The sequence below is a fragment of the Rhagoletis pomonella genome, unplaced genomic scaffold (assembly GCF_013731165.1).
Source record: "Rhagoletis pomonella isolate Grant_MI unplaced genomic scaffold, Rhpom_1.0 Rhpom_scaffold_00001, whole genome shotgun sequence".
Classification (NCBI taxonomy): Eukaryota; Metazoa; Arthropoda; class Insecta; order Diptera; family Tephritidae; genus Rhagoletis; species Rhagoletis pomonella.
Genome location: NW_023458555.1, coordinates 49023659 through 49047225, shown reverse-complemented (window position 1 = coordinate 49047225; position 23567 = coordinate 49023659). Strand labels below are relative to the sequence as shown.

At 32.4% G+C, this 23567-nt stretch overlaps 1 protein-coding gene across 15 annotated transcripts in view; it reads left to right on the top strand.

The window, feature by feature from the left end:
• Positions 1–22035, top strand: part of LOC118745751 (TLD domain-containing protein 2) — a 321509-nt gene extending 299474 nt beyond the window's left edge. For 14 of the 15 annotated variants that reach the window (XM_036479438.1, XM_036479428.1, XM_036479422.1 and 11 more), the window contains 4 exons: positions 15448–15569; positions 17510–17669; positions 17741–17910; positions 19958–22035. In XM_036479438.1, coding sequence (XP_036335331.1) covers positions 15448–15569; positions 17510–17669; positions 17741–17910; positions 19958–20093 — 588 coding nt within the window. In that variant the 3' untranslated portion in view covers positions 20094–22035. Of the gene's footprint in view, positions 1–8512; positions 8587–15447; positions 15570–17509; positions 17670–17740; positions 17911–19957 lie in introns of those variants that run through there. The other variant, XM_036479477.1, reaches the window with a different exon arrangement.
• Positions 22036–23567: the final 1532 nt, after the last annotated feature.

Sequence of the window (23567 nt, the reverse complement as noted above, 5' to 3'; positions counted from 1 at the left end):
TGGAAGTAAAAGGATTATAATGATTCAAAACTGTATTTAAACAGAGGATTTTTTTAAGCGTTAAATTTAGTGGGTATTTTTTTGTAAGAAAATTTTTACTTTTGACACAAAAAACGCTGAGGCACGTAAACTTAATTTTGGGTGGTCGATTACGGATCTGTATACTGCTTTTCTATATTAGGTCATTTGCCTAAGATATTTTTTCATTTTAAGTTTGCATTATGAATAAAAAAATTCAATTTTAACACAGAAAATGTTACTCATACGCCAAGGAGTATGTATGTACGCGTATGGCCATTTGCAATCATTTGCAATTGTTGTACTTAGTACAAACTCCAACTCTATTTTACTAAATTTCTTAGGTATTTGTCTCCAGTAAATAGTAAACACCCGCAGCTAGGTAATCTTTTTTCTATAATTCAAGCATGTAAAGAATGTTCAGCATAACTGCAACTTCTACAATCAGCAACTTCATGGTGACTTAAATTTAGTTATTTAAAACTCTCACAACATACACACATAAACACTCTCTATGTGCTAATTTTTGGGCAAGCATGCCTTCCCACTTGCGCTTCTGTTATTGAATTTTATTAAACATTCGTTTCCAAAGCAACAACAATGCCTTCTAAGGTTACAAAACACTCCACTTGTAAAGTTTGATTTAGAATTTTTAATTAAAACGTGCTTAACTGAAAGTCATGGTCATTTCGAGCAAAAATGCATACATATGTGAATGCACAAGCTTATGTATATATTTATGTGTATGTGTATACAAATAAAAAAAGCGCTTCAAACGCTTTCACAAACACATGTTTGTAAGTGCTTTACCGTGGCGATGATGATGAGTTCACACATAAATTCACACATATGTATGTGTAGCTATGAATAATTCAGTTCTAAGTTAACTACAGTTGTGCGCGATGGAAAACACGCAAATACATACATACATATAACTGACATAGCAAATTGTGAACGTTAACGAAGGTTGCCTGCATCGCTTTAAATTTTTAAATTTGTTTTTCTTTTTTCTTTGTGTGCCAGAAACAAATAGAGCAGAATGAAATTAAAAATATGTCGCTTAGCATATGCGGGTAGCAGCAGCTATTAGATGATAAACGAATACATATTCATGGCTTGATATACCTTCATATGTACATGTAGATATGCATTTTCATGAATAATTTTACGCTAAAATTAGCTGAGGTGAAATTAAGCTTGATTACCGCGCTTGGCATAACATTTACGTAAAAAGGTTAATAATCGTGTTTACAAATTACATTATACATACATACGTTAATGTACATACATGGCGGTCAAAAGTGGATGAATGGTGTTTTGTTTTTAATATTCACAATGTTTTTCGAGCTAAAATTTTTTTATTGTTTTTTAACCAACTTCAAAAAAAAGGAGGTTATCAATTTGTCGGAACATTTTCTTTATATTTCTTTATGTATCTTACTGCATAACTTTGGACCACGTTAACCGATTTCTATAATTATTTTCTTAAAGGAAAGGTGGCCCCATGTTTTATAAAGATTAATTTTTAAGCAAAAAACAAAACCGACTTCAATTCTCATAAAAAAAAATAATAGTATCGTTAATTTCTTCATGATCCAATGATCGGATCTAAGCCAAATTGAAGAAATCGGTTAACGTGTTCTAAACTTATAAAAAAAAAATATTCCAACGAATTGATAACTTCCTCCGTTTCTTAAAGTCGGTTAAAAATATGGTTCGTGCTTTAACAAAAATAACAAAAATTTAGGTAAATAAAAATTTGAGGTGTTTTTCTAAATTTTGTAAAAACGTTGATTTATATGGTTTTTGTTAGATTAGGGACTATATTTAAAAAAAAAATGCTTGAAAAACATTACAAATATTTAAAACCAACCACCATTCATCCACTTTTGACCGCCAGTGTGAGTATATTATGGTGCCACTCAACGTATGTGTAATCTACTCAGCTCTGTGTTTTTCATATTACTCATACGCCTGGTTGAGTTTCTTTGAAATTCATTAAACTTAACTGATACAAAAGGTATAAAGTTAATACGCTCTTTTGTTGAAAAATAGCAATCTACCAGACATTTTAATATGAACTGCTTATATTTTCTATTGAAAATGCGATCTATGCAGCGGGAATTCTAAAATTGCGTCAATAAATTTGAATACAGAAAATCCCGGAAAAATTCACGGACATTTGGTATTTACTAACTTTTCGTTGTACGTTTTATGATCTGCATCTGGTCAACGCTGTTGTTAGTTTTGATTGTTTTGTGTTATTTGCATTCCCATGCACAATAAGTTTTCGACAAAAATAAAGAAAACAAAATCAGAATACTTATAACCGCTCACGATTTAACAGTTTGTACAGTTGTACTTACTATACTAGATATCAGAATTGATATAATGGAGCACTCGAAAACTAGTAGGTAACGTGAGCACACAGCCGTTGCTTAGAAAATGTAATGCAACAGCAACAATTCGAATTGGTTTGCAAAGACGCCGTCAGGTAATTGGCACTTTGTCACTGTCGTAGACACGCGCGCTCATCGCACATTGACAGCTAAGTGAAAAGCGCAGTGATTTTGCTAATCAAATGCTTGGATATTTACACACGTGATTATACATACTTACTCTAAATACGTACATATGTATGTACGCCGGCATATACACTTTTGAATAGAATTTTTATGAACATATGCATGTGTAATCAATTAAAATAGAAAAATGCTTCTTTGATTGGCGCCTTCTTTCTAAGAAATGTACTTTGCACTACTCTCAAAGCGTAAGTAAGTAAAAGGAATTTCATTCACTTAGTGGGCGTGTTTGCAACAAAAATTAACAGCTGCTGATTTGATGAAAATAAATACCAAATTGCTAATAGCAGCAGCCGATAAATAGTCGCGAATTTTTTCAATGAATTCGTGAAAGTAAACTTTTAATACAGATTTTTTACCGCTTCTATAACAAGTACTATGTAATTGTGTTTGTTCGCATGCGGTTACTGCATATATATTTGGTTGAAATATAATTCAGCAGCTGAACCAGTTCGAGTTAATATTTTCATCCACGAGATTCGATGATGTCAATGCAAATGAGAAATTAGCAAAATTCCACGCTAAAACATTTGGCAAATATGTATTTATTTATGTTTAAAGGAACCGATATGGTAATATGGCAGTTCCAAGAAATATGAGTGCTTAAGGCCAGTATGCAGCTTTCAAGAGAACGGTCAAGAAAATAATTGTCTAACGGATTCTAGTTCAAGTCGATTAGCTGAATGGAAATAAAACTTCAACAGATATACTCGCAATTTCATTTACATTTGCTTTTTTTTACAACTCAAGTCTTCTTTTCCCAAAAACTAGTACTAGAAAAACTTTGTATGTATGTATGTAAATGAACTTCAAATCAACACCAAAATTTTCAGGGTTCATAGGGCACATATCGAGGACTTATATTCAATACCCTCCCTTTTCACAAAAATGAGATTATGATATAAAAATTCACCCAAGACTTAACTGTCATCTTAAATTGCAAAGTCATAATTAACATCACACAGCAGTGTGAATGGGTGTGCTTTCTTGCAGCAGCAGCACTCTACGCGCCAACTTACCACGTCCTTTTTGCACAACTTACCTCTCATATCTGACACAGTAATTTACATATTTTTATTTAAAAAAATTAAAATTTTTTTCAAAACTACATTACACAATTACAAATAAATTAAATAAATTAAATTACAAATAACTCCTATGTACAACTAGAAAAAGCCTCAGATACCTCGAGTATCGCAAAACTTTGCATTGTTAGAATTTATATGAAAAATTCTTTCATATTTAAAATCTTTAATTTTTTTCTTAGATTTTTTGCCAAAATCTATTTTTAATCATTAGTCGCATATGTTTAACAAAATGTCAAAATGCTTGTATTTAAAAAATTTTAATTTGTAGAAATAAATATTTTATTTTTTCAAAATATTTTTATTTCTTTGCTAACCGGTTCTCAACGAATAAATTAAAAATATTTTTTTCGGAAATCTTAAAATTTTTTTTTATTGAATCACAATTTAATAAATAGAAACATTTGTGGGAATATAGCAAACAAATATTTTTTTACAAAAATTAAACGAATAAAACCTTTGAAGATATTTAATGTAATGGGCTATGTTTTCTAAGATATTCTAGAGCGATGCATTTCAAATTTTGTCAGTCTAAGTGTAAGCATTTAATGTTGGGGAAGAACTACTTCGCAAATGTTTTCACATTCACTTTTTCTTATCTATTAGTTTTACCTCTTATCGAATTACTCACGCAGTATATTGAACTTTGCACACTCAAGTGCCGCCAAGGTCTTATTTATGTTTAATCGATAAAATCTACAGAAGCGAAAACAAACAAAAAAAAACCGAGATCAAAATTATCAATTGCTATATGAGCTTGTTGATATAAAAATAAAAACCTGCCTTTATCTAAGTGCGACATCTACATACATACATATGTGTACATGGATGTACAGTTGCTGGTTGGTTTTCATATATGAAATCATACAATACTTCGCCATAAATGTGCCATCAATCTGCATTTGAATGGTTTCCTCACTAACGTCAACGGTAATTATATTTACATATACATATATGTATGTATGTAAACATGCTTGATGAAAGATGATATATGTACTTATATGAATAATATATATCGTCATTTTTACGCACATATGTATGTATGCAGTCAACTTGTTTACTCCACTTCAACGGCAATGGTTTTTGACCCGTTTGCTCGCTTGGCGTTGAGAGCGTTGTACGCGCATTTGACAATAGCAAAGTAATAATAAATTTCAGGGCTATTTTATCACCACTAAACATTGTCTGCCAACCGACTATAAATATTTCAAAATAATTTGTTTGCTGACATGTTTTCTATGTGTTTGCTTTTTTGTTTATTTGCAAAAGGCAATGAAGATAATTTTTTGCGTTAGTTTTTGATTTATCAGCTCTATGTACTAACTGCGTATGCTGAAATTGATAAAATAAATACTGATATTTTTTTTTTTTTTTGTGATGATATCACTGCTGATACTTTCTAGTAGCTGAAATTTGTAGCTGTAAACGTGACAAAAATCACATGCTGGGATTCACTTCATTTAATCATTTCATAAGGCTTCATTCAATCTCTTGCTCCTAAGAAGGCTTCACTTTCTATTTCGCACACATTCTATGAAAGCTGCATCAACTATAATTTTAGGCACAGTTTATAGTGCAAAACACCGCATATTTATATACATACATACATTTGAAACATGCTTATCATTTGGCAAAAATTTATTGCATAATATTTCCATTTCAAGCACCCAAACAGGCGGCAACTGCTTTCGAGCGATTAACTGTTGAAAAAAAGTCATAAATAGAAATAATAATTTATATCTAAGATATATAGCGACGAAAACATCTGGAATTACTCAACATTAAGTGATGAAAGCGTAGAGCTCCTCGTTGTAATCAATGTATTTACGGAGAAACTCTAAAAAATAATTACTCACATATATTCGAGTACAATGAGCGTACTCGAGAAAAGCAGTTTTTTAACCGTTTCTGACGGTGGCTTCAATGGCCGTAGGTGGGGGTGCTACGAATAACTAGCTGCGGCCCAAGGAATAACTAGTCTGAGCTCTCATTGCCAGGTATTTTTGAGTGGTCTGGCACCAAAAAAAATAAAAAATTCGTTATGTTTTCCACCATGATTTAGCTGAGGCTTTAAGTACTGAACTATATAGTTTAAAAATAGTTAGAGGACTATCCAATGTCCGGAGTGAAGCTTGGCTACCACTAATATAATAATAGATTGGGGCGTACGCATATGTTATAGTTTGGCGGAGCTTCTCCTCCGATTTGTGGCGTGGGCCTTAATGTTGTCACACAAAGCGGAGGGACCTACACTTTTACGCCGACTACGAACGGCGATTGTATTTTTATGAGCAGCTGTTTTTCATGGCAGAAATACACTCGGATGTTTGCCATTGCCTACCGAGGGGCGACCACTATTAGAAAAAAACCTTTTATTTTATTTTTTTATGTTAAGTTGAACCGGGCTTGAACCCAGGCCCTGCGAAATGGTAGCGTGCACTGCTAACCACTACACTACAGCGGCCGCAACTACAGAAAATTCCTACTACCTTTCATTCTACTTTCCACCACAAGTCTATGAGGACCAGCGCTGCCGCAAGCTTGAAAAAAAATATCAGTTCCCAAGCAGAAATAGTATCAAACGTATCAAGAGTAGGGTTGTTAATTTTTCGGCTTTTTACGATCCTGGGATTTTCGGGATGGCGTTGTCACAATCCCGGGATCCCGGGATCCCTTTTCAACAATTTTAATCGAAAAAATTTCTTCTATATTGTTTGAGAAGCTCTCCTACCATGAAATAAATTATAATAAATGAGTTTGAAACCTACTTTTTTATTTAAGGTTTTGTTTTTTATATTTTCTCTCTGGCCGCAGGATTTATTTTGAAGGACTTTGTAATTTCAAAGATATGATTAATCCCAAAAATTCTTAAAAAAATCTATGCAATGTAGAATAAAAATATGGGTAACAAATGCAGTAGGAAATTTATTTAGAATTTAAAAAATATAACTTTTTTGATTGCACCAGAAACTTGAATCTGTTTAAATTCTACAGGATTTGCTCATTAATTTTATTCTATCACTTCAAAATGTATTGTAATGCTTTTTTAAGGAAGACATGCTATTCTTGGGATTAATCAACCGATAAATTAGAAACAAAAATAAAAAAGTCTGATTTTTTTACAAAAAAATCATATTAGAAATGTATTTGAGAAATGTTGTATATTTCTTGCTACTTACTGTGAAAAAATTTAAATCGTAATATGTTTACTTACTACTCGTACGTATGGGTTAATTCGTCTACATAGATAAGCGTATAGGATCCCATAGAAGCGTAATAAACAAAAAACGTTTTATTGCGAAAACAGTATGAAACTGTAGAGTAATAATTGTTTATAAAAAGATCCTTGGAAATAGGTAAACATTTTTTCCATGGAATCTTGATAAAAAGCAAAAAGTTAACTTTGAAATAAAAATAATAATAAAATTCAAAAGTTCAGTAGAAAATATCGTCTAGAAATCAATCTTTTAGCTAGAAAAATTCTATTTGCTGAAATTTGTGTGAATAAGTATACTTACACTGCCAGCAAAAAGTAATGGCACAGCAAATTTTTCGCAATATATGCAACAATTTTTATTTAAATATTTTTCAACAAAAAAATGAAAATATGATTCCTAAACTTTGTACAAAACTCGCGAAAATTCAGAAAATTTACAAACTTTTTTACCAGATTTTTTAGAATTTATTTAAGTAGGCAGTATTGCCGCCCATTAAATTCTAGTAAAAAAATGCTAGTTTGGAATTAGTCAAAAATCTGATTGATTTTTGAGATTTTCTTACTTTTTTGAAGGTGTTTTGCATTTTTTTCATATAAAGTATTTTCGAAAATAAAAATTTTGTATGGAAAGACTACGTGAAAAAAATGCCAAAAATCAACGGTAATTCCTAGCTACTTAAGACTTGTTTTTTGATATATTAATATTGATTGGGCTACTCGAAAAAATTTTAAAAAATCTGATTAAAAAGTAGAAAATTTGCTGAATTTTCGAGAGTTTTGCACAAAGTTTAGGAATTATATTTTTATGTTTTTTGTTGTAGAATGAACCATATTTTAATGAAAAATTAGCGGAAAAGTATTAGAATAAAAGTTGTTGCATATACTGTGAAAAATTTGCTGTGCCAATACTTTTTGCCGGCAGTATATATGTATATTTATATACATACATATACCACTTTTTGGGCACTCTGAATTGACGCTTCCGATATATATTTTCTAAGCGCTACACACTCCTTGACTGCCCAATATCGGCCAAAAACATGGCGATAAACGACCATCGTCTTCTTTTCCATATATGTAGCTGCACTTACCACTCACACAACTACTCAATTTCTCTGTATTATCCGTAGTGAAACATTAATGGCCTTGTCTTGGCTGAGTACTGATAGGCTCTAAAAACCACTTTACTACCTACCGTTCACTTTATCACTACCAACATCGCGTGTGAAAACCAATCTAAAGGCCAATAAATAGACGCTTATCATTTAAGAAATATATACCATGTACTCCTCCTATTAGCTGGAACTGTGATTTTCTTTAAATTGCGCGCTTTAAAAAGTCGATTTAGTCATGGTGAAATATGGCAGGCATAAAATACTCGCAAACAACAAACAAAACCCCCTCATTCCTTACACTCTGCCCATCTTATTCAGCGCCACTGCAACTTTAATCAATTATCTAGGCGTCCCTCCGCATTGGCAATCAATTGCCGTTAGATAAGAGCTCTTTCGCAATCGTCAAATCAACGCGAGCTACAAGTATTTAAATAGCTGCTACTCAAACTGACCGGTATAATAAACAAGTAGTCATTCCTAGAGTCAACAACATGGTGAAAAGTACATTTTTGGAGCGATATACAGAACGGCGTAAAAGTCTACTCTCCTGGCGGCGACGTAGCAGTTCAGTGAGTGTACAAACAAATGGACACATTGCATAGCCATTTCTGTGCATATAATTATTCCATTTATAATGAAATATTTGAAAAAAAAAAATTTAAGTTATTATACTAGCTCTAATAAGTATACCAATTGTGTGAAATGCAAATGAATGAGTTAGCGGTGTCCAATACTTTCGTACAATACGGTGAGCACAATGCGTGCACGTAGCGTAGAACGTGCTCTATAACACGCGAGTTGTTTTATTCCAAATTCAAAGTGACACATTTTCTTTGTTGCTAGACTTTGCATGGGCAGAATTTTCAAAAAGTCGCAAAAAATAGGTCATTGACGAAAAAAAGGGTCACCATGTTTCTTGCTTTTCTATACTAATAAAATAATAAATCTTATGTTTTAACTGTAATACGTTGTAAATAAATAGTTTAAACAAACATAACAGCTGCAGGAGAAGAGTTGCATTTCCTTTAAATGTTTTAAGTGCCTTTTTCTTATCTACAGTAAGAAATTTTTTCTTTTTTATTATCATGGTTCTGTTAAAATTTCGTAAATTAATTTTTGAAACAGGCCAAAAGTTGCACTTAGTTTTGGAAAAGGATAAAAAAATCAAAATTTTGGAAAAAGCCGGATCAAAGGGTATTGGCGCTTAAAAACCCAGTGGGAAAATTTAATGTATAGTAATCGAAAAAATAATCAGAAAAAGAACCCTCTGGGAGTGCCAGGAGGAGGGTTGTCACTCTAACTGGGCTTATTCTAACATTTCACTAAATAAAGTGTCTGTTAAACCAACTTCTGTTGCGGCTGCAACTGTAGAGACTCGATAGTTTCACTTTCGTTAACTTTGCCAAGCTGTTGAAAAATCTATTTGCCAAGTGCTTGAATCACCTTGTCTGGAGAGCTGTACATTGACATTTGTTACGATTCTGGTATATCAGTCAAGTTTCCTCAGTAAAATAAATTTCGGTTATAGGGAGCTAGGTGCTTCGCATGGGATGAATGGTTTGAGTTACTCCCATTCAGCCTTAGTTAAAAGAATCCATGCAACTTTACACAATATTTTAACTCGAGCATGTAGAGGTTAAACGTGCAAAATTTATTAAAAGTACTATTTTTCATAGAAGGAGGCCAGTCAATACATTTAGTAATTAAAGAGCTTTTCAAGTTGCCCAAAGATGCAGAAAAGCCTAGATGGATGCTGCTCTTGTCTTGTGGATAACTTAGAGATTATTACGTAAGCTTCCATGGCTGCTTATTTTCCTACAGCTGAGTGGATTTCAACTGCTTTTTATGCTATGTGCTCGTACATGTGTATTATTTTAACGGTCTCTGTCCCCATACAAATGGGAAAAATTTGTAGTTACCCACCAACGCCCTAGTGAGACAGCTTCTTTCAAAAGAAGTTTGCCGTCATAAAAAATGTACGTCTAAGAGTTCATTTCCACCAATACTTAACTGCAGTTAATGTCTATTGGCAAAAGGAGATTACAACTCGAAGGATGTAATTGCTCAAAAAATCAAAAATTAAGAAATAAACCTTGCCGATCACCCCATGTTAAAATTCTTCGAACTTATATTAGGTCACAACTGCAGTTAGGCCTTTGTTGGAAAAATACTATAAGAGATAAAGGCTTTCTTCGTTTCACTCACATTTTTTCTTCTCGTTTTATCTAACCCGATAATAATTATAGAGCTTTTACAATGTAACAGTGACGATCAGAGAAAGTTTTTACTCTGCGCAGGTTCATAGAAAATCTATTAAAGCTTGAAAAATCTTCTCCCACAAGATGTGTCGTGACTGACCTAAAAGGTGCCAAAAAGCTCAAGAAAGCTTCCTAAGTAATTGCTTACTTACCAAGTTTATTTGCATTTCAAGCGTGATATATCTTTTACCAATTTTATGCATCGTTTACCCAATACTAGAAAGTTTAGCTATCGGCCACGTGTAGCAAATATTAAGTAATTTATTAGTTTCTAGAAATTAGATAATTTTCGCATATTGAAGCTGAAGTAATGAAATACTAAAAAACTATTAATTACATTATCCATTAGTTGCAAATGTCCAAACTGAGCTTATTTGTCATTACAAATGGTGATTTGTCGATTTGTTTTTTATCTCTAAAAATTAAAAAAAAACACTTAAAACAAAGTAATGAGTAATGCCCCATTTTTACTAGGCATTGAAATGATAAAAAAGTGTGCCATTTAAAAACGTGTGCCATGTGGAAATGAATTTTATGACAATTTTTCTTAACGCAATGGCGCAGGTTCTTTTTAATGCCCAATTTTGTCATTAAAAGTTCTGTCATTTAATGCCAAGCGGAAATCAATTTGTGGGACAGTGTTCAAAGTCAAACATACTTAGTTAATCAGCCATTTGAGCGTCTAATTTTTCGAAACAATTCTGCACCAAATTCTATTAAAAAGGCTACAAGAACTGTTTTCTTTTATCAAAATGCTCTAAAAGTGTGATTTTTAATACTTTTTCAAATATCAAAAATGGAAGTACTTTTTTACCTTTGAATAACAAAACAACATTGTTTTACTTTGGTATCTAAAAAATAAAGCTTTGCATCGAAATTTCTAAATTTTGCATTCCCCTTGCAACGATTTTATGACAATTCGTATTATAAGTAATTCGGCAAAATATTTGTGATTTCTCTTGAGAGCTGCCAATAGCCCTTACTTATATACAAGCCGACCATAAATGGGTGTCTAACAACCATGCGGGGGCGTTAACTGAGGCTTGTCGTTGAGCAAAGTCGTTGTCTATACCTATTTTCACATAAATTGGTTTTGGAAATCAATTTAAATTCCATTTTTCCCCTCGGATTGTTCTGATCAACTGGCTAAGTAATAATTGTATTTTGTATAACCGTTTGATCCTAATTTAAAAATAGTATACTTTTCCTCCCATCTTCAAGCTGTTTGACAAAAAAAAATCTCTTAGTTTTCAGCTAGAACCACTTGATAGTTGTAGAAAACGATGCATCTATTATGTATTTTAGGAAAAATTTGTTTTCTATACAAACCTTTTCAGCGTTGCATTATCCTCAGTGTAAACATGACTCAAGATTGTTTACGATATTATAATCAATTGTACTTCTTCATAAGGCAATCAATTTTCTTAAGTAAATATTTTGGAACCACAAGCAACGAGTGCCGCAATAAATATTTACTCTTTACTTAAGTTCTCAAAGGCCGTTTGACAAATTACTTTTGATTTTCTTATAATGACAAAGAAGATAGTTACTGAAGTGGCGCTGTTTGTAACTGCTTACATGCAATATTGCTTACCGAGAGATACTTACAGCTATCAAAAAATTGTTGAAATACTTCTAAGTATTTTTTTTTAAATACCATTAAGACAGCGCACTAGAAACTAAAGTGTCTAGCCACTTGTCAATAGCTCTCACATTACAACATACTTTTCTACCAACTTACATTTATATTTAAAAGAAAAAAATAACAGTTTAATTTTAATTGCAAAACAACTATGAATATTGTGAAATACTTACACACTATTGGTATTTTATTACCAAGCGCACTTACTACATTGTAGATTCACTTTTATTTACTACTAACAATTTTATAGTAGTTATTCGCTTGATTACACTAATCGCTCTCAATTTATTGGCTCACTCGTCGCTTGACGGCACATTTTTCGAAATATGCAGCAAGAACACCCGTTTATTGCACAATTTTCTAAAATTAATATGAAATCTAGCATGCCAATGTGTACATTAGACCGTACCACCGTGCCAATCAAACAAAAAAACACGCTGCACCCCCCTGAGTCTGTAGTATTTTTACAAGGCAATTTTTAAAACAATATTTTTTTTGCCGGGCTTAGGGGTGGGGTCGGCTTTTTACAGTTTTCGGAGCATACAATTTTTGGCAATTTTTTTTAATAGTGAAATGAAATAATAATGAAAAAAGTTATTATGTTTTAATAAAGTAAGTAGGATGGGTACGTTAGGGTGTTACGCATGAAATCTGGCGGGTAAGTACTTGAACCGGGTACTTGAGGTCACAGAACTTTGTCTCCTCGAAACAAGAACATCGATATAGCACACTTTTAAAATACCAAAGATATGATGAAAAATGTAACCATTATCTATGAATGCACTCAGCAATCGATCGATCGGTAAACATTTAACCTTTTCATGCACTCAGCTCATCGTCATTTACTCATGGCCCTTTTGTCATACATATTGTGCAAGATTTTCTTTCAAACCTACATACATAAACACCAATACGCATAACGCGCTGCAGTTGACATAATTTTTACTGTTTTATTTCTCTTATTATATTTTATTTAATTATGCATTTATCGATATATTTGGTTTAACTTAGTTATGCACTTTTCTTTACTGCCACCAGCACCTACTTGGAAAAAAGCCACTGACGAAAGTTAAATGAACTACAAATATTGTTATGAATATTTTCATGATAATCCCAGCCAGCAGAAAAACGTACTTTTTGCCGAAAGTACAGTTTTCGTACAGTTTTCGTATCCGAATTTCGTATCTTATTTAAAAACAATAATTTTAAAATATTTGTTCAAACTGAGCATTTGAAAACATGTATACATATTCGCCAGTAGCTGAGTGTGCAGAGAAGTGTGGTACTATTTGTTAGCTTTCGGGTGGTCCCGGTTTCGAATTCCGTCAGAAGCAACACATTAAAATTAGTTATTCAAATTGATATAATTGCTGAATGTTAAATTTGTTTTCTGTGAAGTTTATAATGAAATCGTTTTCAACGAAAAATTGTATCAGACAAATTTCAAGAAAACAGCCGAAAGCGCATCCGTTTTACAACCATTTTCGATAGTTTTCTGCACATATGTACATACGTTTCGGATGAACACTTTAGTGGGAGAATTGATCTGAAAAACGTCCGAAAACAGAATGAAACATTTTTTATACGAAATTGTTACCAGTTTCGGATACGTTTCCGGATATTTTGCTGGCTGGGATTACTTGTGCATACATGCATAAATATTTATGTGTGTTAAGTCGGTTAGTGTTTCGTATGTGAATATGTTATTAGTTTTTCTTAAACTTTCACTGAACACTGACACGCACATTAAAGCACAAATTCAATTCTACAGTTTTTATTTACCAAAAACGAAATTTTTTAGTATAGGAGCAAATCTCACGGGTTGTTTTTTTTTCTTTTTTGGTGTCACTTCCTTGTTACGCCAGAAAAAAACGCTTCTTGCGTTCATTTCAATAAATGGGGTTGCAGAAATAAATACAATAAAAAATAAATCAAATATTTGAACAATTTTAGCCTTAAGACGTTTATTGGCGAAAAAGTACTGAAATTACTCACTTTTTTCATTGTCACTCAAAAAATCTTAATGTTTTTTTTATATAACTTTTGGAAGTTTTCAAATAGAATTTTTATATTATAGGCAATGAAAGATGCCATCAAATAGAGCATATATGTGAAATCTCAAGAGTGTGCCACCAAATTAAAAAAAATGGCAACATGTAGAATATCTGTCGCAGCTATTTTGTACTTTTTCAAATTACGATTTTTTTCATTTTGAAAGTTTAAGATACTTCAAAATGTCAACGTTAAACGGTGAACATGTTATTCTTGCCATAACGAACCAAGCTAGAGTAATAAAACGCCAATATTTAATTACATACTTTTTTGCTCAGGCGTGCGATTAACGTGTTAGCTGACTGTGTATGGTGCTATGGGATGTAAACTTTACAAACATAACTACGTATATATGAGCACGAGTTGTTAGTTTTTCTGTTTTAGTATATCTTTTTTTAAATTTTCATTTAAATACGATTTCGCGATGGAATCCTGTTCTTTATGCAATATTGAAGATAATGCATTGTCGAAGATAAGTGTGCCACCATTTTCGACTAAAAACACGCAAAAAATCGTGGGATTTGCTCATATACGTACCTGTAAACTGCGGATAAGCTGATGGCAGAATTTCGCTCGTTTGCTTCCTTTCGTTGCAGTCCTTCGAAATACCAAAGCCTTTCGTAATACAATTTTCAATTCTGCAACTATAATTAATTGAAAGATCTTTTAACGAGGAGATCTTGCGTTATTCTGTTTGCCTTTTAGCAATAATTATTATTTTTTTAACAATAACCAAATGAAATACATTTTCTGCCACCAGCTATTTATTTTTAGTTAATCTAAAATTTTAATTCCCTTTTCTATATTAAACAGATTATGCGCCAATTTTGAATAATATTCATTATAATTTTTTTGTACTTATGGCTTCATGTAAATTTATTTACTAAAATATTCACTTTTCTTAAGTAATTTCTATAGCAATTCAATCAACTTTTAAGTTGTAGCGTGCAATAAAAATTATTTATTCATATACAAGTATTTATATAGGTTTATCATAAAATCATTTACCTAAATCTATTTTAGTTTCAGTTTTTCTTTCATTTTCAATCAATTATTTACACAAACTGTATGATATTAAATAATTTACGAATTTCTGTTGTAAAAGTTTTTGTAAAGCACCAGCAATCATTACCAAGTCAATAGTAGTTATTGTACTATGTATTCACTTAATAATCACGCAATAAATAATTATTATCCACCTTATTATATATGTATTTGTGATATTTGTATATCAGCAAATTGTTTCACTTGATTGATTAATTAAATTGAATTGAACAGAATTGATTGATTGATTGACAATGTAATTGTACATACCTGTATTTGATTTGCTAGGTTATGTTTACTTCTTTCTTCCTTATTGAACAAACAAAAAATCGAAGAAACCCAACACACATACTTATGCATTTTTTTTACATTTTATTGAAGAATTTACTAAATGTCGTTTTGGTTTAAATTTTTCTCCTCCTTCCACGCTATAGGTATTGTCTATGAGCACAGATGATTACCGCAAGGCTTCATTATTTGCAACCGGTTCCTTTGACCTGGACTTCCCCATACCAGATCTAATTGGCACAACAGAAATCCTCACAGAAGAGCATCGGTAAGTTGTGAAGTAATATTTTATAAGTAGTAAAAAATTCGAATGCAGCACTTTTCTATAGTTATGTAGCCGAACAGTGGGTGTAAAGATTTATTTTGAAACTCAAAAAAGAAAAGCATTTTAACATCTTTTTTAAAAATTTTACAAATATTTGATATCCAAAGTCTCGTCAATTACTGTTTAGTCTTAAAAAAAAAGAATGAAAGTCATTTATAATTATTGAGCTAAGAAAATGCCCTCTCTTGAATTCTAAATCGAGATTCCGTTTCAAGATTCTGGGGATTTTGTGTACTCATACTAATTTGCATATTGTATATAAACCAATGGGTAATGAATTTTACACTGTACATAGACTTTTCGAATTAAAAGTATGTATGTGCCTAGGGTTTCTTCAAATTTCATTTCTGGAAATATGTTTAAAATGCTTTCGAAGGAACTTACGACAATTCCGATTATTTCCTCTCGACTTGCTGCACCTATTAAAGGGAATCGGATAAATTAGACGACTTTTCCTGTTTTTTTTTTTTGTAAAAAGCATGATTAAAAAGGAAAGCTTCGCATAGCGTGTTTTATGTCTTTCTCGCCAATATTTTTCAGTAGTCAAAACTAGACAAAAACAAAGCTTCCCCGATTCCCATTAGACCATAGTCTATAAATATAAGCTCAGTTTAAAAACCGAACCTAATCAAGTTTAAAGTACGTCTGTCTTTTCTATTCATATTTTAAATAAAATTAATAAATTTCCATTTTTCATCCCTGCATTACACTCTGCCGAACGGCTCGGGAATTTACGAAACCAAGCTTTTCGGAAAGTTTAGATTGTATACAGAAAAGTAATTGCTCAGTTTTCCCAGGTTGGCGATTTTAAAGGTTTTTTTCAACTTGAAGTTTATGGTTCCGAGGAATCTGAATGTGCGATTTATTTTTTTTCAAAACCGGCCGCTGGGTGCGATGTGGTGCTCTTTGGTGGAAAAAAAACATGAAGGAACATTGTTTAGAAACATTGTTGAGAAACACTGTTTGCACTATTCCTTCATGTTCCTCCCATGTTTTTTTGCATCATAGCGCATCCAGCGGCCTTTTTTGAAAAAAAAAATAAATCGCACTTTCAGATTCCTCGGACCACAAAGCCCCTATTTGCATTTAAATTACTTTTAACTGTTTAAATGCTGCTCTGCCACCACAAAGTTCAAATTGAAAGAAAAAAATGCTGAAATGTAAATGCTAACAATGTATTTGTTTACTAACATGAATTATTCAATTAGCTGTGCACATTTGAAAAACATTTATTTGAAATTTTAATTAAAACGGCAATATTTGAATGACGTATGTATGTGCAAACACACATACATGTACATGTACATATCGTCGTGTAAAGTACAAAACCGCATATCGTCATTCTGCAAAACCGCATAACTCACATTTTTGCCAAAAATTGGATTTGCTCACACAAGCTCTTGGCTCATGCCTTATCCATTCGTCCTTAAATATACTAGCTAGAAAAGCGATTGTTTTATAAAAAAGAGAACCATTTTGAAATATATGTAAGTGTTCTTACACTCTAGAAAGTAATTTATGCTACCTCACATACGCGGTTTTGCATTTGTTTGATACGCAGTTTTGTACTTTAAACTACGATATGTACCTACATATGTATGTATGAATGTACATTTGTCACGAGATTGTATTGAAAAAAACCGGTTATTATAATTTGCATAAGCAAGTGCAGGCTTACTAACAAACGTAAATTACCCAATTCATTGCGGCATCAATGCGCTGAGCTTTGACAAAATCAGTTTATTAATGTAGTTACTTAAATTTAATTAGTTATTAAAATAAAGTGCATTGTAAATAAACAAATGCCGTACCATTTGGTAACATGTTACAGTATTACTTACTTACATACCCTTATTTGTGTTTTCGTTGTTTTTTTTTTTTAGTGAAAAACTTTGTGGACACCTACCCGCACGTGCTGAAGGCTACTCGTGGTCATTGATTTTCAGCACATCCCAGCATGGTTTCTCGTTGAATTCACTTTACCGAAAGATGCAGAAACTCGAAAGTCCTATACTAATTGTTATACAGGACACAGATAATAATGTAAGTGACAAAAAATTCACGTGTTTTATATAAGTACGAGTATCATTAATTGTTTCTCTTTCCTCCCATAGGTTTTTGGCGCACTAACATCCTGCTCGCTACATGTGTCCGATCACTTTTACGGCACCGGCGAATCGCTGTTATACAAATTTAATCCCAGCTTTAAAGTGTTCCATTGGACGGGCGAGAATTTATATTTCATTAAAGGCAATATGGAGAGCTTGTCGATTGGTGCTGGCGAGTAAGTAGAGTATTTCATTTTAGAAGATTTTTATTTTTTATTTTTTGAAGATGGTTTGTTGGGGCTAGTTAATGTGCAAAAGAAAATTTAAAAACGAGGAAATTTATAAAAGAGGGTTTGGGAACTAAATTTTGAAAAATATACAAAGTCGGACATAAAATAGGGTCGCGGCAGCTTACAAAATTTAGGCAATTGTTGTGCTTTTGTTTATTTAATGTTTATATATTTTTTTTTTTTTGTAAAAGTGTAGCTCGTTATCTAACAAAAGCCATGTAAGTCTAAATTTCGAACTTTGTACGAAATTTAAAATGAAATCTACGAAGTCTTTTTATGTATGGAGCTTTCCTCCCTGACTGGAAATTGACTTTTATTACGCCAATCTTTAAAAGTGGTAATAAAAATTTTATTGAGAATTGCAGATTGATTTCTAAGCTTTTTCTTCTGCTGGCCCTCCCGGCACATCAACCACATTCTCCAACTTTTTGGATCATAAAATCAGCAGCGTTGGTCCTCACAAATTTTCCGCCTTTTTAAAGATCGAGTGCAGTAGACATTTTAAAGTCAGTTAAAGAAATGAATAAGATTCAGTTGAAGCTATCAGTGGAAAGGCTCTTATAACTCTGTTTGGACTTTGGATGGGAAAGCTCGCATATCCATAGGTGAAACATGTGTATTTTGGATAATTGAAAGTCGAGCCTGAAAAATACTGCTGTCGTTAAGCAAGTTTATCCTAAAACTCTTCTCTGTTATATTTGGTTTGTAATTTCTTATCACACAACTCAAAAAGTTAATTGACACTCAATGCCGCTTTATTTAAGGATGGACTAGGTTGAAGTGACCAGCACACCTGGGCCCGTATTTATGTGCCCCCTTATGATACCACACGGATCGTGAGAACTCTCTTATTCAAACCTAAAAGTTGCCGTATTCCCAGTATGACGCATTGCCAAACAAGTGCTTTAACTATTAGAGAACATTTGTGATGTGGATAGCTCTGTAAAAGTTGCGAGACTAACGAAGTTTTTGGAACTTTCCACAGCGTAAATAACTAGGTTAACTTAGAGGTCAGGTCTAAGTCAGAGTCAGAGAGATTCAAACCGGCAAATTTACATATGTAATTGTGGAGCCTGGAGATGGCAGTAATTGCAGTGCCCCTAAATTTGCTTTACAATCCAGATATGTCCTCCGAGAACACCCAAATTTTCTTTTTCAAAGTTTCAGGCTCTCATTCATATCTTATTTTCGTGTACGTTTTTACACATTCCAAAGAAAAATTACGCATTCGGGAGAATTTTTTACTCATTCGGAAGAATTTTCGACCTTAAAGTAAGGAAAGTTTTTCTTTGATCCAGATTTTTGGTTCAGTGTGTTTTTTCAAACTCTGGTGACACCGCGCGATACAATTTTTCTTTTTTAACACGAAGCAATCAATATACTCACGAAGCTTTGGACCAAATATGTTAAAATTGAGACTTCTGTTTTTGCCTCTGATGTCAGAATTTGTTTATTCAGTGCAATGTAGAATAGAATCAAATATAAATAAAATGAATAAAAAAAATTCTGTAGAATTAAAAACAAATAAAATTGTTGAGTTCGCAAGGACGAATTTGCCCTTTTATTAATTGTTTTTTTAAGCTAATAAAGTACAAGGACGAAATTCTAGAATATGGTGGAATTCTTGTTAGTCCTTCACATACAATTTTTTCAAAAATAACTATTTCAAAATTTCAAGGTTAGTCAAGTATAGAATTTTAAAAGGGTATTATCAATACTAACTCGTTTTTCTACATTCTAATTATATTTTTCATATTCCAAAGTACTTTTAAAGAAATTCTGGCGTCAGAGGGAAAAACTAAAAATGCAGTTTTACTATATTTGGCCCACTGTTTCGCGAATATATTGATTTCAATGAATCAAGAAGCCAAATTAAAAGCAACAGCTATACATTTTTTATAATTTGGTTCGCCTAAATTAATAATAATAAAAACAACAAACATAAACTAACGCTAATCGATTTCTCTTCTTTTTCTTCCTCTCCTTTATCTAGTGGTCGCTTTGGCCTGTGGCTTGACGGTGACCTCAATCAAGGACGATCACAATCCTGCAGCACATACGGCAATGAGCCACTGGCACCGCAAGAAGACTTTGTTATCAAAACACTCGAATGCTGGGCATTTGTTTAAGATTTTCTAGTAGAATTGTTTAAAACAAAAAACAGTACTAAAACTATATTAATTAGAGAGAGAGAAGAACCCAACTACAAACGAAAAACAAGCAAACAATTATATATTTGTGTATCACCCATTATATGAAAAAAGAAGAAAAACAAAAAGCGAACAGCGAACAGCTAAAATACAAGCCAAGTGGAATTTCTCAAAGTGAAGCAGCAGAGGTGTAAACAAAAGCAACTGCAATCAGCAACGCATAAGTGGGGGCGACAAGCAACAACTGTGTTGGTGCGCTGCTGCGAGGGCGAAACAAATACACGTCTGCAATAAATATATCTAAATACAATTATTACATACATACATTTACATATTATAAAAAAAAAAAATTAGTAATATTTTAGATATTTAGTAAGCGCTGATGTGCAGCGATTGAGACGTTTAACTGAAAGAGAGAATTGTTATTATTTTTATACATACATGCATACATATTGATGATTGATGATTGTGCGTAAAGAAAGAACATTTTTAACCACGTTTACCCTATAACTTGTAGCGCAACGCAACATATATGAATAGCCTTAAACCCTGAACCTTTAATGAGAGTTAAACATAATCATGCATACTATTAAATACACACGCAAAACATAAACATATACACACACACACACATTATCTCATGCGAATCGTGTACATTCATACTTACTTACATGAAAACAGTGTCATTACTTGATTTAAGTTATTATGTATTAGTGTTATAACAAAAAATGTTTAAAAAATGTAAAAGTCGACTTTTCAAAAAACATCTAAAATGGAAACTATCGTCAAAGGTCTCCTAAAAGTGGAGTAGTTGCGGCCGCCAAGCGTGAGCAGTGACTTACAAGCGCGCTGCAGTTGTAGTCTGCTTTTAGGAGGCCAAAAAATGTCAGGAAAGCGTTATTTTTGAAAAGTGCGGCTATTTAGTTTGAGAAAAAAAAAATGTATTTAATCATATTAACGCATTGCTGCGAAGTTTATAGCGCTCTTATTTGTTTAAGGATTTTTGTGTGGAGATAAAAAATTACGAAAATGTTTTGAAATAAAAATGAGAAAAGCTCGAGTAAGGGGCGGCAGTATATTGAACAACAAAATTAACAAAGCTTTTAATTATGATCATTTACAGTTTGGTTGTTGGAAAAAAAACAAAACACTGCATAAATAGCAAAAACGTAGGCTACTGCGAGAACAACAAAAGCGCATTTCAAATTTTGATAAAATCAATTGCATGGGCCACTGAAAATAAAAGCTAAACGATTTAAATAAATTAGACATTTGAGAATTGATTATTTTAACATTTAAAAATTATAATATCGTAAAGTAATGTTATACATGTATTTATCACAACGGTAACCCAATTAGTTTACATACATACATAGTATAGTTAAGGCAAAAGTAAAACAAAAGTTATAAAATCTTATTTTAACACTTATAGCGCTCTTACACGATATGTATTTGCATATGTAAATGCTACTTTTCTGACACGTTCTAATATATGGTACATGCGAGTAGACACAAAAAATTAGCATTTACATATGCAAATACATATCGTGTAACAGGGCTCTTAGAAGACATATTGCAGCAGCGGCGTACTGTTCGTCCGCCAACACATGCACGCCTAGAGCTTTGAGAAAAAGCCAAATACTTTCAACCACACTTACATACACGTATACATATTTGAAATCTTTTTACTTGCATATGTGTGGACATTCATGTGAGTTGATATTTTTGGTGGTAACAATTCAAGAATTTTTAATGCAAATGTTGTAACTAATAGTGAGCAAAAAATGTTTATAACAAACAAAAATAAAATAAAATTTGTGAGCCAGCTGTTAAGAATAGCGCGTTGATTGCGTAAATACATAACTATATTAAGTTTTTAAGTTAATGTGCAAAATCTACACATAATGAAACTAATACTAATTTTTATTATTATTATAACTGTAACTATTATTTAATTGTTATTCATCTGCAACTTATGCAATTCTTTGTCGTCGTGTTTATTTTGTTTGTTTAATTTCTTCCTCCGCTTTTTGTCTAATTATTATCTAACTTATAGTGATTTGGCCCGACGTGAACATTTTTTAATTTAACGTGCATTGCAAAATAACTGAAAAGTAAAAATAATAATGATTAAAATTATGAGAATTATGTAATTCAAATAAACAAAAGAAAAACAATCAAATAAGCAAACTCAAATTTCGAGTATATACAACATACATATAAACATACATATTATGTGAATGAGTAAATGAAAACTTCAAAATACATTATTTACAAACAAACAAAAAACAATTACAAACAAAACCAAAACACAATTTCTTTTATTTCATTCTGCTTTTTCTTTGGTTCGATGTATTACCTCTAGGCCTTTCGCCGACTATGTAGGCTTGTGATAGCATTAATAATGATATTCTGCCTATCACGAAAGGTGTAACTTGAAGCGTAGTTTCTGCAGCGGTTCCCCCAAATTGATCGACTAAACCTATCGACGCCTCAAAATCATACTATGCTAAGTCTGACTAAGTCTAAGGTGACTTAGCATGGTATGGTTTGGAGGCGCCGATATGTAGCTTGGCGCAAACGTGGTTAGGCATAGGCTTCCTACCGTTCTACAAATTCCCTGAAATTTCGTATATGCTCTATTCTGCACTAAGGAATTAGGACATGTGGAACACGGTAAAATTGGGCGTTTACTCCGAAATGCAGGCTAATGAGGAATTTCTCACTGTAAGCCCGCCTCCTACAAGACTTTTTTGGCTCTAAGCACTAGATGTTAAGAACACAGAACTGTCTTATGTATTTCAGTAGACTAGTATCGGAACTATTTCTTGCACGTTTATTTGCCTAAAGTTGTTCAACGGCTCAGCGCCAGTGGGCAATTCGCAATCGAATGCCGATTTATACTAAAGCCAACTTTTCGACATAAGCTACTTTTCCATACGAACACAGATATGTACATATTGAATACTTTTTATAAAAATTTAAACCAATGTCTGAATGCAGATATGTATATTAGAGAAACTGGTAATCAATCAAAGTAGACTATTATATAAATATCCTCACTAATAGACTCTTTAATTTATGGGTCGATTATCGATAGCAATCAAACTTCAGTTGCGTTGCTAGTTGCCAAAACGATATTATTACTTCCTTCTGCAAAAAATGAAGAGGTACGCAAACTTTTATGAGCGGAGGTATTGAAGTTGAACGAAGGCGTTCATATGTTTATTAACCAATTATACTACAACTTCTTTTGGATATTCTCAATATGCTTTGAAAATGAACACAAAATGATAATAAAAGAAAAACCTTGAAAGCATTAACTTTTGCTTAGAGTGCAAGCGGTAGCTCTAGAGGATTGGAATTATCCTTTAAATGTCACCTGAGGCCGCGTTTATGGACTTCTCTTCTTCTTAAACAAATAATTGCTGTCTTTTCTTTAAAACTCTTTAT